This window comes from Eumetopias jubatus, unplaced genomic scaffold (assembly GCF_037043125.1).
Source record: "Eumetopias jubatus isolate StellerSeaLion01/CBP00866 unplaced genomic scaffold, mEumJub1_p1.0 scaffold_6, whole genome shotgun sequence".
NCBI classification, from domain to species: domain Eukaryota; kingdom Metazoa; phylum Chordata; class Mammalia; order Carnivora; family Otariidae; genus Eumetopias; species Eumetopias jubatus.
This window is the reverse complement of record NW_028274812.1, coordinates 27,933,070-27,946,530: the sequence shown is the minus strand read 5'-3', so window position 1 is coordinate 27,946,530 and position 13,461 is coordinate 27,933,070. Positions and strand designations below refer to the sequence as shown.

Genomic DNA, 13,461 nt, shown 5'->3' with positions numbered 1-13,461 from the left:
TTTTGTTGCTACTGTTGTTGGTTTTGGTTTTTGGTTTTCCTGGATTTGTTTTTTGCCTTGAAAACTTTAGGTGTTCTGTTATAAAATAAATTTCTGAATTTCTGAATTTCTTCTTGAAAATCAAGATACCATAGAAATTATTGATACTAGCCTTCAAGGCAACTTGGAGATTGCCAACTAGGGAATGTTTGCTAATAACTATATAGACTTAAGAGATCTTTCCAGTGAATACATACCTTCCAACCATCCAGGACAAACAGGTATTACTGATGCTGCTCTATTTGTCCCTGAAAGCAGATGGCTACCCACCAGCTGCTCAGCTGTCCCATCGGATCTTCCTGCCCCCATTGCTTTCTTGTCTTAAAAGTCAATACTTGCCCTTCAGTATACCAACTGACATTAAAGAAAAAAAAAAAAAGTCCCAAAGTTCAACAGAGTGAAACTGACATTTAAAAAAGGGAATTTTAGGGGTCCTGGGTGGCTCAGTCAGTTAAGCATCCAACTCTTGGTTGCAGCTCAGGTCATGATCTCATGGGTTATGGGATCGAGCCCCAAATTGGGCTAGCCACTCAATCAGGAGTGTGCTTGAAGATTCTCTCCCTCTGTCCCTCCCCCACTCACACTCTCTCTTTCTCTCAAATATATAATCTTTTTTTTTAAGATTTTATTTATTTATTTGACAGAGAGAGAAAGACAGTGAGAGAGGGAACACAAGCAGGAGGAGTGGGAGAGGGAGAAGGCTTCCCGCGGAGCAGGGAGCCCAATGCGGGGCTCGATCCCAGGACCTAATGACCTGAGCCGAAGGCAGATGCTTAACGACTGAGCCACCCAGGCGCCCCTATAATCTTTTTTTAAAAAAAGGAATTTTAACTAGCAAACTAAAGGGATATCTGTATGTACAAAATCCCAGAGAAATTTCTAGAGGGTCTGATAAAAGCGCTTAAGCTTTGAAGCAGATAGCTATGGTCTCTGACCTTGTCAAATCACAACTTCTCGGAGGCTCACCTGTAAAGTAAGTGACCTTCTATTTCATGATAATCATGACTGCCTTGTGGGCAGATGTGAGGGTTAAAGATATAATTAATGTATGTGCAAATGCAGACTTGTATGGACTGGAGCCTGAACCTGCTGAGGGATGTGCCGGGAGAAATGACCATCCCTCCATCCATTTTTATGGTCAGTTTTTGGTATTGGGCTGAGATTGTCTCTAGATCTATGCTCAAATTCATTTTTTTCTGACCATATGGGAAAGCAATGAAACTAATTCTCTAGCTCTTGCTCTGTCTCTTACTCTCTCCCTCCATGCAATTCTGGGTAATTTTTAATCCATCTATTATTGTGTGTAATTGTATATAACCAGAAGCATTTACTATATTTTTATCACATTTTGGAGCAGTTTTCATGAGGAACTGTACAAATATTATCTGATATGTATCTCTTCACAAGAAAGACAACCTTAAACACATATACAAGACAAAGCCCAAAGTGGAGAAAGCAGTTTTTTTTTTGTTTTTTTTTTTTGCCTACACAGCCTTAGGCCACAGACCTTTGCTCAGGGGGCAGTGGAGCTGCTGGGAGGTCATTGATGGGTTTTCTTTGGCCCTATAATCTCTGTCCACTTCAGTCCCTCTCCCAAATAAGCCTACCACCCACTGTGTGCTTTCAGCTCCAAGCCAACTTCTCTACCTGGTCTCCAACCATCCCCCACATCCCCCAATCAAAATGTCATTCATAACATCCTTGTATATAGAGAATATGAAGGTGCCACCAGCAAGAGACCCTTTGCCCAGGAGGGTTGAATAGTAAGTATGGTATAAATTGGGATCAAAGCTTCTTTTTACTTTGTTGCTAAAAGATATTTACTTGATTTTGAGAATAAGGATAAATTATTTTATGGCAATATGAAAAAACAAACACAGAAAAGAAAACCTTAATGTGAGTAAATGAGAGAAATTGTGTTGCATAGGATTCCTTTGGTATTTAGATGTCATTGTCAATATTAATCTAGATATTAGTCCAGAGATCATGAGTTTTTTTCAAATACTATTTTTATTTACATAGAATTTAAAAGAAAATATTAGTTCATTAAGTAGAAATATCTTATAATAGAAATGTATGAGACAGTATATTCATATGAAATAGGAAATGTATGGGAAAATATTCATTCAGGTAAAAGTTCCAGTTATGCAAAAATTGGCCTATCTATGTCAAGTTAACTGTCTCAATAGAGAGTGAAAAAGGATTGCTTCAGGATTGCTTCTGTCTGTAATGTTATCTTAAAAAAAATTAATCCAACAATAGTTTGTTAAATGCCTACTCTTACCTTGGCTCTCAAATGTTTATTTAGCTTAGAGCAAATGCAGATTGTTGTTGGGATGTTACATTGAGAAATAAAGTTCTGCATTTCAGAGAGCCCTTTATTCTCTGCCTCCTCTTTAAATTCCAATGTTTTGAGCAGTGTTGCTTAAGTTAGTTCACAAATACAACGTAAAGGAAGAAAGAATGGATAAACAAAGAGTTCCCTGAGGTGTAATGGTGAAGGCTGCATCAAGAAAATATAAACACAACTTTCAGTGAGATCCTTCAACCATGAGCCATCCCATTCTCAGAGAGTTTTCGATTTCCATGCTGTGGAGCACTCCATACTCCTTCAAGGAAGTTCCACACATCTCTCTTCACTTCTCTGACTTCTTCTGTCTAGCATGGGCTGGTACATTTCAGCCACCACACAGTAAACAGAGTGAGGTGCCAGAGCTCCAATTTCAACAACTCTGCCGGCTCCTTCATATACCTTTTGCTCCTATACATAAAGGGGAAAAATAAGATTGTAAATGGTTTTTGGTTAGTCACCAACTTGCCCTATTTGTGATAAAATTAATAAGTTCTCCGTGGTCTCAGTAGTAGTTAGGTTATAGGCTTTCTTCCCAGACACATCCTCCTCCAGAGTCCTTATTCAGAGCCTGATAAATGGACAGGTCATGGCTACGTACATGCAACATGAGGGCTGCTGACTGGCTGACCGAGTGGCCAGAGTCTCTTGTCCAAGAATTTGGACTGTACAGTGAGGAGAATGGGGGAGACATGGAGACCACTGGAGACACTGTACAACATGTGGCTAGAGAGATGAACTCACATCCTTTAAGAACTGCTTCTCCATTTGTCCTTCCCAGTCACTTCAAAGCCTGGCAGCACTATCTTTCCTGCATCTGCCTGTCCCTAAGATCACTTGTTACCTCCTAATAAAACTCCCCTCTCCCTCCCCTTTTCTGTGTGAACAAGTTTAAACAGGTTTCTGTTCCTTAGAACCAAAGGAACCCTGCCTTAGATGGACACTGAAAAGGAACATTCAATTAAGCATCATACAAGATAAAGGCACTGATGGTGGATTAAAATATTATAGCAAAATTGGCATAAAGACATAATGCTGTGACCCAAAAGCCACTTAAAAAGTGTGCCCAAATGTTCATAGCAGCAATGTCCCCAAGAGCCAAACTGTGGAAAGAGCCAAGATGTCCTTCAACAGATGATTGGATAAAGAAGATGTGGTCCATATATACAATGGAATACTACTCAGTCATCAGAAAGGATGAATACCTACCATTTGCATCGACATGGATGGAACTGGAGGGGATTATGCTAAGTGAAATAAGTCAAGCAGAGAAAGACAATTATTATATGGTTTCTCTCATATGTGGAACATAAGGAATAGCTCGGAGGACCACAGGGGAAGGGAGGGAAAACTGAATGAGAAGAAATCAGAGAGGGAGACAAATCATGAGAGACTCTGGACTCCGGGAAGCAAACTGAGGGTTACAGAAGGGAGGGGTGTGGGGGGATGGGGTAACCAGGTGACGGGTATTAAGGAGGGCACGTGTTGTGATGAGCACTGGGTGTTATACGCAACTAATGAGTCGTTGAACACTAAAAAGAAAAGAAAAGTTTGTGTAAAATCCATAAAAATGAGTATGGAATTAAATATCATTCACACCAATCTTTAGATATGCAAGCAAGATTAAGTGGACACCAGCTGAACAAAGGCAGAAACACAGATACACATACACAAGAGTTGTAATGGTGATGCCAACTGCTAATTGTTTATCAATGAGGGTGGAAGTGAGAAGGAATTTAAAAAAAGGTTAAGAAAAGTAAGAGGGGATTGAGTGGCAAAAGAGAGGACATACTTTAGAGCTAAAATGTTACTTAAGTGAACAAAAGAAAAATACCAAACTTATCAATTCACCTGAACTTACCTTTTCCAGTGAATTATTAATTATAAAGACTCGGTATACTAGCTCATAGTAATTTTCTACTGATACACTTTTTCCTTTTTTGTCCCTATATGGTAAATTTGGAGCATGGAGAATCACCAACAAAGATCCATTAACTTGGGTTATATTCATGACGGGAGGATCTATTTTTGCTGGAGAAAGAATAGGAAAATTTGACAAATCATTCAAAAAATATAATATTTCACATGAACACACTCTAGATAACAACAAGTCAAGATTAGAATCAGAGATCTGGCAGAAATCATTATAAAGAGTTACTGTTGACACCTAAAATATGAATGTCTGAGAAGTTTCTTTAAAGATAATTTTTTCCTTGCAAAGACTGATACCTTTATCAGATGAGCTCTATTTGGGTTTTTTTCAATCTATTTGGTCCTTAAAAATAATATTTTGAACTTTGATTATGCTTTTATTTCCTCTGTTATGTCTTTATTTACTTTGCTATCTGCTTCCACTATTATAAATACTTGAAAGGCTAGTCCGGTAGATGACTGTTTGTTCCAAACTTGCTTATACTGATCTGTTCCCTTGTGTTTTTATTGTGAGCACATGTCTAAAGTTGATACTTTTGTTTTTGTTACTTTTGTTTGAATTTTTTTAATTTAATTTTTAATTTTTTTTTTTTTAAATCAGAGGAAAGTGTGAACACAGTCCTCTACCAGCAGAAACTGTGCAGCCGAATTTCCTGTGCTTGGGGAAATTGCAGGGGTCAGAATGACCTGAGTGCAATGGATGAGCCTCACCCTGAGAGAACCACCTTCATGATCATGCTATCTCTCCCACCAGGTAAGTATGAATTTTTAAATTTTAAATAAACTTTTATTGACCTGTAAGTTAGATATTGACAGATAAAATAAATCATAAATAAATAAATCATATGGCTCAACAAATCTTCACAAATAAACACTCTTGAAGAGCTATTATCCAGATTAAAAACAGAACATTATTAGCACCCCAGAAACTTCCTTCATTTTCTCTCCCATTACTTAGCCCCAGAAGATAATCACAATTGTCCTCACTTCTATCATCATATACATTAGTTTTTTTTTTTTTTAAGATTTTATTCATTTGTTGAGAGAGAGAGAGAAAGCATGCGCACCTGAGCAGGGGAGGGGCAGAGAGAGAGAGAGAATCTCAAGCAGACTCCATGCTGAGTGTGGAGCCCAATGTGGGGCTTGATCCCATGGCCCCAAGATCATGACCTGAGCCAAAATCAAGAGTTGGATGCTTAACCAACTGAGGCACGCAGGCATCCCCATATATTTAAGTGTTTGAAATCATACAATATACACTTTTTTTGTGTGTCTGGCTTCTTTCACTATTTATATATATATATGGGCTGAATTGTATCCCCTGAGAATTCATAGGATGAAGCTCTAATCCCTAGTACCACAGAATATGACTATATTTGGAGAGAGAAGCCCTTTAAAGAGGTAATTAAGGTAAAATAAAGTCATACTGACTTCATGAGTGATATGGGTGGGGCCTAATCCAATATGACTGGTGTCCTTCTAAGAAGACATTGACACGCATGAGCACAGAGAGATGACTGTGTGAGGACACAGAGAGAAAGCCAAGGAGAGAGGCCTTGGAAGAAACCAAACCTGCCGGCACTTTGGCCTTAGCCTTCTAGACTCAGAACTGTGGGAAAGTAAATTTCTCTTGTTTAAGCAAGTGATCTGTGGTATTCCGTGGCAGCCCTAGCAAATAGCAAATACATACAAATATGTATATATATATATTTGCCTATTTGTATATATATATGTATATATTCATCCATGTTGTTGCATGTATCAAGAGTTTGTTCTTTTGATTGCTATGTAGTATTTAATTGTATGAATATCACAATTTATTCACAGGTTTAGGTTATTGTATACAGATTTAGCTTTTATAGATATTTCCATGTTTCAGTGGACACACCAATTTATATTCCCTTAAGTGGTATATGAAAGTTCCTATTTTTCACATTGTAACACTTGACATTATTATTTTTACAAATTTTAATTTTGGCCATTCTGGTAAGTCTATAGTACCAATTCATTGTGTTTCTGAGTTACGTTTTCCTGAGGACTAATGGAATTTCATGTGTCTATTAGCCATTTATTATTTATTAGCCTCTTTTGCAAAGAGCTGTTCAAGTCTTTTGCTCACTTTTTAATTGGTTGTCTGGTCTTATTAATTTGTAAGAGTTTGCTGTACATTCTGAACATAGTCCTTTATCAAGGACATTGTAAATATCTTCTGTGACTTGCATTTTCATCATTTTAATAGTATATTTTGATAAATAGAAATTCTTAATTTTAGTGTAGCCCGATTTATCAGTTATTTCCTTCAGCATTAGTACTTTTGGGGATCTGCCCATCCCAAAGTTATGAAAAATATTCTCCCATGTTATCTTATGGAATGGTAGTCAACAAACATTTTCTGTAAAGGGCCCGATAATAACTACTTCAGGCTTTTGGGCGGTACGTGAGTCTTCTGTAACTACTCCACTTTGCCATTTCTTGCAGTAGGAAAGCAGTTACAAGCAAAATGTAAATGAATGGGTGTGATTATGTTACAATAGAATTTTACTTACAAAAATAGAAGCAGGCACTTTGGCCGACAAGATACAACTGCTGAGTTTTATTGTTTTCAGCCAGCCAGACCGATTTTATAAATGGGTGATGTAGGGGAACATGATTTATTGTTTTATTTAGTCTCATTTAGACCATAGTGACTCCACTGGACTACACAGTGGACACAAATCAAATGACCCTAGATGTGTTGCAATTCTTCTGAACTCTGGTATTTGGTTTTGTGTCTGCAAGCTGTCCTGTGGCACCATCAACCTGGTTCAACCTCAAGTTGGTGTTTTCTGAAACACAAAAGTTGGATATATTTGAATCTCAAGCCTTTATGAATTTAGGAAACACCTAATTGCTAACAGAGTAAATACTGAGACTAGGCCCTCCTTTGTTTCCTCTTTCTTGGAAGGGTTTTTCCTAGTCTGCTCTTTTATTTATAGGAGGCCTCCAAGTGTCCAAGATTTTGTGAGGGTACTAGTTTTAACTCCCCACCTTGTGTGGGCTATAACCTAGTCTTCTGCCCCAGGAATGGCTGTTACCACTCAGGGTCTAGTTACCAAGGTGGGAAAATGCCCACAGGATAATAAGTCTTCACTTTGTTTATCCTCTGGTTTCCCTTCTGGTTTCCAGCTACTTTGTTTTGGACCCTGGAGATTTCCTTTCTTTCATGTTCCTCTGTAGAGTTAAAAGAATGTGTAATGTTTTATCCAGACTTTGTGAGCATTTTAGAAGAAGACAGTTTCTACCCTTGCAACTTCCAACCCACGCCATTTAATCTGAAACCAAAAGTTGTTAATTCACTTTTCAAATGTGAGAAATTTTGCATAATTGCTTGGTGAAGGATTTCCCCTTTGTTTACACTTTAAGTTTCTGAGGTAGTTGGTATTCAATCCTCTTTGTGATTTCCATGTTCCAAATTCTAGTGACCACAGACCCCTTGTGTATCCCTTGCAAGATGAGAAGAATGAGTTATTTCTTAGTTTTATATGCTAGTTTGATGTATGTTTAATTTTCTCCTAGATAAAAAACATATTTCTAACATTCTTATCACATATCTAGCACCAAAAAAACCAAAACCAAAAAATCCAGTCCTTTTTTAATAATGTGACTCAGAGTTTAGACTTATTTCAATTGGTAGACATTAGTTAAGGATGAATAGTGGCAAGATTAAATACTACTATGTATTTTTTTTCACTTTTTAAAATTTATGTGTAAGCTGACCAATCCTTGCGCCTTCTGGCCCAAGTTATTATTACTGAAGAATTTCCTTTTAATCATATGCATGCAGAACCTATCCTTTGAATGTATACCTTCATTATCTTAGATTTGGTTGCTTAATGTGATACTTAATCTTAAATACAGGTGAAATATATATTTCAAGCATTGGCCTAGAATACCAGTGAGCCTGGCTGCAGACATCACAGGAGCTCCTGGTGTGTGATCTAGGATGCTGAGCTTTGTAACCGAGTGACCATTCTTGACCTATGCACTGAATCGTGATTGTGTTACAGTGGACAGTTTAGGATTACTTGACCTCACAAGTCCATTTTACTCAACTGCTCTCTCCTTGAAATATTCTCTTCCCAGACCATTCACAAATATACCAGTCCGCTGGGTTCCTCCTACCTTGTTGGCTATTTCTTCTCAGTCTCCTTTTGAGATATGTCTTCCCTACTCAGGCATCTTTTGTTGAGATTCTTTTAATATCTGGCCTTACTCAACACTCCTTCTCAATACTTCTTCCTGCTTCAGCAGTCTTATCAATGCCCATTGTACTATATGCCAATGTGTGTCTAATAGAGTTCTGGATCTGCATAGATATTTCCCTTGGATATCTGAAAAGCATATTAAACTCAACATATTCAAAACTGACTTATGATCTCCAATACTCTGTACCCCATCAAATTGGTCTTTTTCCATCAAACCTCATAAAAAAAATCTCAGTGATTCATCCAATTATGCAAGCTGGAAGCTTAGAGGTCATCTTTGACATGTCCTTCTTCCTTATTTCTACATACAACCCATCACCATGCCCTGCCAATTTTTCCTACCAAATGTCTCTTCAATGATAAATTTTTTATAGTCCTTTCCATTTCCTAATTCAAGCCAAATCCTGACTCTTACAGACTATTACAAGAACTCACTAACTCGCGGGGGAGGTGCAAGATGGCAGAGGAGTAGGAGACCTAAGTTTCTTCTGGTCCCAGGAATTCAGGTAGATAGTTATCAAACCATTCAGAACACCTACAAACTCAACAGGAGGTCGAAGAAAATAATAGCAGCAACTCTCTGAACAGAAAAGCAACCATTTCTGGAAGGTCTCTTCTGATTTGTTTAGTGTATATTTTTCTGGGGTTGTTGTTATCCTGTTAGCATTTTATTCTCTCATTCATCTATTCTCCTCTGGACAAAATGACAAGATGGAAAACTCACCTCAAAAAAAAGAACAAGAGGCAGTACCGACTGCCAGGGACCTAAATCAATACAGACATTAGTAAGATGTTGGAACTAGAATTCAGGATGATGATTATAGCGATAGTAGCTGGGCTTGAAAAAAGCATAGAAGACACTAGAGAATCCCATTCTGGAGAAATAAAAGAACTAAAATCTAACCAAGTTGAAATCAAAAAGGCTATTAATGAGGTGCAATAAAAAATGGAGGCTCTAACTGCTAGGATAAATGAGGCAGAAGAGAGAATTAGTGATATAGAAGACCAAATGATGGAGAATAAAGAAGCTGAGAAAAAGAGAGAGGAACAACTACTGGATCAGGAGGGGAGAATTCGAGATATAAGTGATACCATAAAGCAAAACATTAGAATAATTGGGATCCCAGAAGAAGAGAGAAAGAGAGGGGCAGAAGGTATATTGGAGCAAATTATAGCAGAGAACTTCCTTAATTTGGGGAAGGAAACAGGCATCAAAATCCAGGAGATACAGAGAACCCCCCTCAAAATCAATAAAAATAGGTCAACACCCCAACATCTAATGGTAAAACTCACAAGTTTTAGAGACAAAGAGAAAATCCTGAAAGCAGCTTGGGACAAGAGGTCTGTAACCTACAACGGTAGAAGCATTAGATTGGCAACAGACCTATCCACAGAGACCTGGCAGGCCAGAAAGGACTGGCATGATATATTCAGGGCACTAAACGAGAAGAGTATGCAGCCAAGAATACTATATCCAGCTAGGCTGTCATTGAAAATAGAAGGAGAGATAAAAAGCTTCCAGGACAAACAAAAACTAAAAGAATTTGCAATCAACAAACCAGCCCTACAAGAAATATTTAAAGGGGTCCTCTAAGCAAAGAGAGAGCCTAAAAGTAACATAGACAAGAAAGGAATAGAGACAATATACAGTAACAGTCATCTTACAGGCAACAGAATGGCACTAAATTCATATCTTTCAATAGTTACCCTGTATGTCAATGGGCTAAATACCCCAATCAAAAGACACAGGGTATCAGACTGGATAAAAAAACAAGACCCATCAATATGCTGTCTGCAAGAAACTCATTTTAGACGTGAAGACACCTCCAGATTTAAAGTGAGGGGGTGGAAAACCATTTACCATGCTAATGGACATCAAAAGAAAGCTGGGGTGGCAATCCTTATACCAGACAAATTAGATTTTAAACCAAAGACTATAATAAGAGATGAGGAAGGACATTATATCATACTTAAAGGGTCTATCCAATAAGAAGACCTAACAACTGTAAATATCTATGCCCCTAACATCAAGCAGACAACTATATAAGCCAATTAATTACAAAATCAAAGAAACACACTGACAATAATACAATAATACTAGGGGACTTTAACACCCCCCTCACTGAAATGGACAGATCATCTAAGCAAAAGATCAACAAGGAAATAAAGGTCCAGATACACTGGACCAGATGGACTTCACAGATATAGTCAGAACATTCCATCCCAACGCAACAGAATACACATTCTTCTCTAGTGCACATGGAACATTCTCCAGAATAGATCACATCCTGGATCACAAATCAGGTCTCAAGTGGTACCAAAAGATTGGGATCATTCCCTGCATATTTTAGACCACAGTGCTTTGAAACTAGAACTCAATCACAAGAGGAAAGTCAGAAAGAACTCAAGTACATGGAGGCTAAAGAGCATCCTACTAAAGAATGAATGGGTCAACCAGGAAATTAAAGAAGAATTAAAAAAATTCATGGAAACAAATGAAAATTAAAACACAACTGTTCAAAATCTTTGGGATGCAGACCACCTCTTAGGTGGTCCTAAGAGGAAAGTATATAGCAATACAAGCCTTTCTCAAGAAAGAAGAAAGATCTCAAATATACAACCTAACCCTACACCTAGAGGAGCTGGAGAAAGAACAGCAAATAAAGCCTAAACCCAGCAGGAGAAGAGAAATAATAAAGATCAGAGCAGAAATCAATGAAATAGAAACCAAAAGAACAGTAGAACAGATCAATGAAACTAGGAGCTTGTTCTTTGAAAGAATTAATAAGATTATAAACCCCTGGCCAGACTTACCAAAAAGAAAAGAGGAAGAACCCAAATAAATAAAATCATGAATGAAAGAGGAGAGATCACAACCAATACCAAAGAAATACAAACAATTATAAGAACATACTATGAGCAACTCTTTGCCAGCAAATTAGAAAATCTGGAAGAAATGGATGCATTCCTAGAGATGTATAAACTACCAAAACTGAACCAGGAAGAAATAGAAAACCTGAACAGACCCATAACCACTAAGGAAATTGAAGCAGTAATTAAAAATCTCTCAACAAACAAGAGCCCAGGGCTCTTGTGAAATATTGTGAAAATGCCTGTGCTAGCTAGAGCAATTCCCAGGGGAATTCTACCAAACAATCAAAGAAGAATTAATACCTATTCTTCTGAAACTGTTCCAAAAAATAGAAATGGAAGGAAGCCTTCCAAACTCATTTTTTGAGGCCAGCATTACCTTGATCCCAAAACCAGACAAAGACTCCATCAAAAAGGAGAACTACAGACCAATATCCCTGATGAACATGGATGCCAAGATTGGAACTAGAGGGTATTACGCTAAGTGAAATAAGTCAATCAGAGAAAGATAAGTATCATATAATCTCACTGATATGAAGATTTTGAGAAACAAGAGAGAGGATCATAGGGGAAGGGAGGGAAAAATGAAATAAGACAAAACCAGAGAGGGAGACAAACTGTAAGAGACTCTTAATCTCAGGAGACAAACTGAGAGTTGCTGGAGTGGAGGGGGGTGGGAGGGATGGGGTGGCTAGGGGAGGGTATGTACTATGGTGAGTGCTGTGAATTGTGAGACTGATGAATCACAGACCTGTACCCCTGAAACAAATAATTTTTTTTTTTTTTTTAAAGATTTATTTATTTATTTATTTGACAGAGAGACACAGCGAGAGCAGGAACACAAGCAGGGGGAGTGGGAGAGGGAGAAGCAGGCTTCCCGCGGAGCAAGGAGCCCGATGCGGGGCCCGATCCCAGGACCCTGGGATCATGACCTGAGCCGAAGGCAGCCGCTTAACCGACTGAGCCACCCAGGCGCCCCTTTTTTTTTTTTTTTTTTTTTTATGAAACTTAAAAGCTTCTGCACAGCAAGGGAAACCATCCACAAAATGCAAAGGCAACCTATGGAGTGGGAGGAAATAGTGCAAACCATCTATGTGATAATGGTCAGATATTACGGTCAGATATGGTCTGATAATGGTCAGGTATTATATTATCTTGATAATATCAATATGCAAAATATAAAAAGAATTGATGCAAATCAATAGCAGTGATAATAATTGTAATAACAATGCAATATTGCAATAATGCAATAACAATGATGTAGCAAGTGGACAGAGGAACTGAATAGATATTTGTGCAAAGAAGACATACGGATGGCCGAGAGCCACGTGAAAGGATGCTCAGCATCACTCATCATCAGGGAAATGCAAAAGGAACCACAGTGAGACCCCACCTCACATCTGTCAGAATGGCTAGAATCAATAACAGGAAACAACAGGGGTATTTGTTTCAGGGGTACAGGTCTGTGTATGTTATATGTTAATATGTTAATAAAGAAAAAAAAAGAACTCACTAACTCACTTACCTGTATCCAATCTCTTCTTTTTCTGATCTGTACTTCTGAATATAGCCAAAGTGATCTTTTCAACACACAAATCTGATCATGTCATCCCTGATTAAAATTACTTTATATTTTTCCAGGGGCACCTGGGTGGTTCAGTCGGACTCTTGATTTCAGCTCACATCATGGTCTCCGGGTGGTGAGATACAGCTCCATGTCAGTCTCCATGCTCAGTGGGGAGTCTGCTTGAGATTCTCTCCCTTGGTCCCTACCCCCCCATGAGCTCTCTCTCTAATATAAATAAATAAATCTTAAAAAAATTACTTTGTAGGGCGCCTGGGTGGCTCAGTTGGTTAAGCGACTCCCTTCGGCTCAGGTCATGATCCTGGAGTCCTGGGATCGAGTCCCGCGTCGGGCTTCCTGCTCAGCAGGGAGTCTGCTTCTCCCTCTGACCCTCCCCCCTCTCATGTGCTCTCTCTCCCTCTCTCTCTCATTCTCTCTCTCAAAAAATAAATAAAATCTAA

At 38.3% G+C, this 13,461-nt stretch overlaps 1 protein-coding gene and 1 non-coding gene across 4 annotated transcripts in view; both read right to left on the bottom strand.

Annotated features, from left to right (window-relative positions):
* Positions 1–2,072: 2,072 nt before the first annotated feature.
* The window catches only part of IL22RA2 (interleukin 22 receptor subunit alpha 2), a 33,823-nt gene continuing 22,434 nt past the window's right edge, over positions 2,073–13,461 (bottom strand). For all 3 annotated transcript variants that reach the window (XM_028121419.2, XM_088023863.1, XM_028121420.2), the window contains 2 exons: positions 4,251–4,420; positions 2,073–2,800 (listed from right to left, as the gene is read on the bottom strand). In XM_028121419.2, the coding sequence (XP_027977220.1) occupies positions 2,651–2,800; positions 4,251–4,420 (320 nt within the window). In that variant the 3' untranslated portion in view covers positions 2,073–2,650. The remainder of the gene's footprint in view (positions 2,801–4,250; positions 4,421–13,461) is intronic.
* On the bottom strand, positions 4,920–5,083 carry LOC114222803 (U1 spliceosomal RNA). The gene has a single exon (XR_003612021.1). It is a non-coding gene; the product is annotated as a U1 spliceosomal RNA (small nuclear RNA).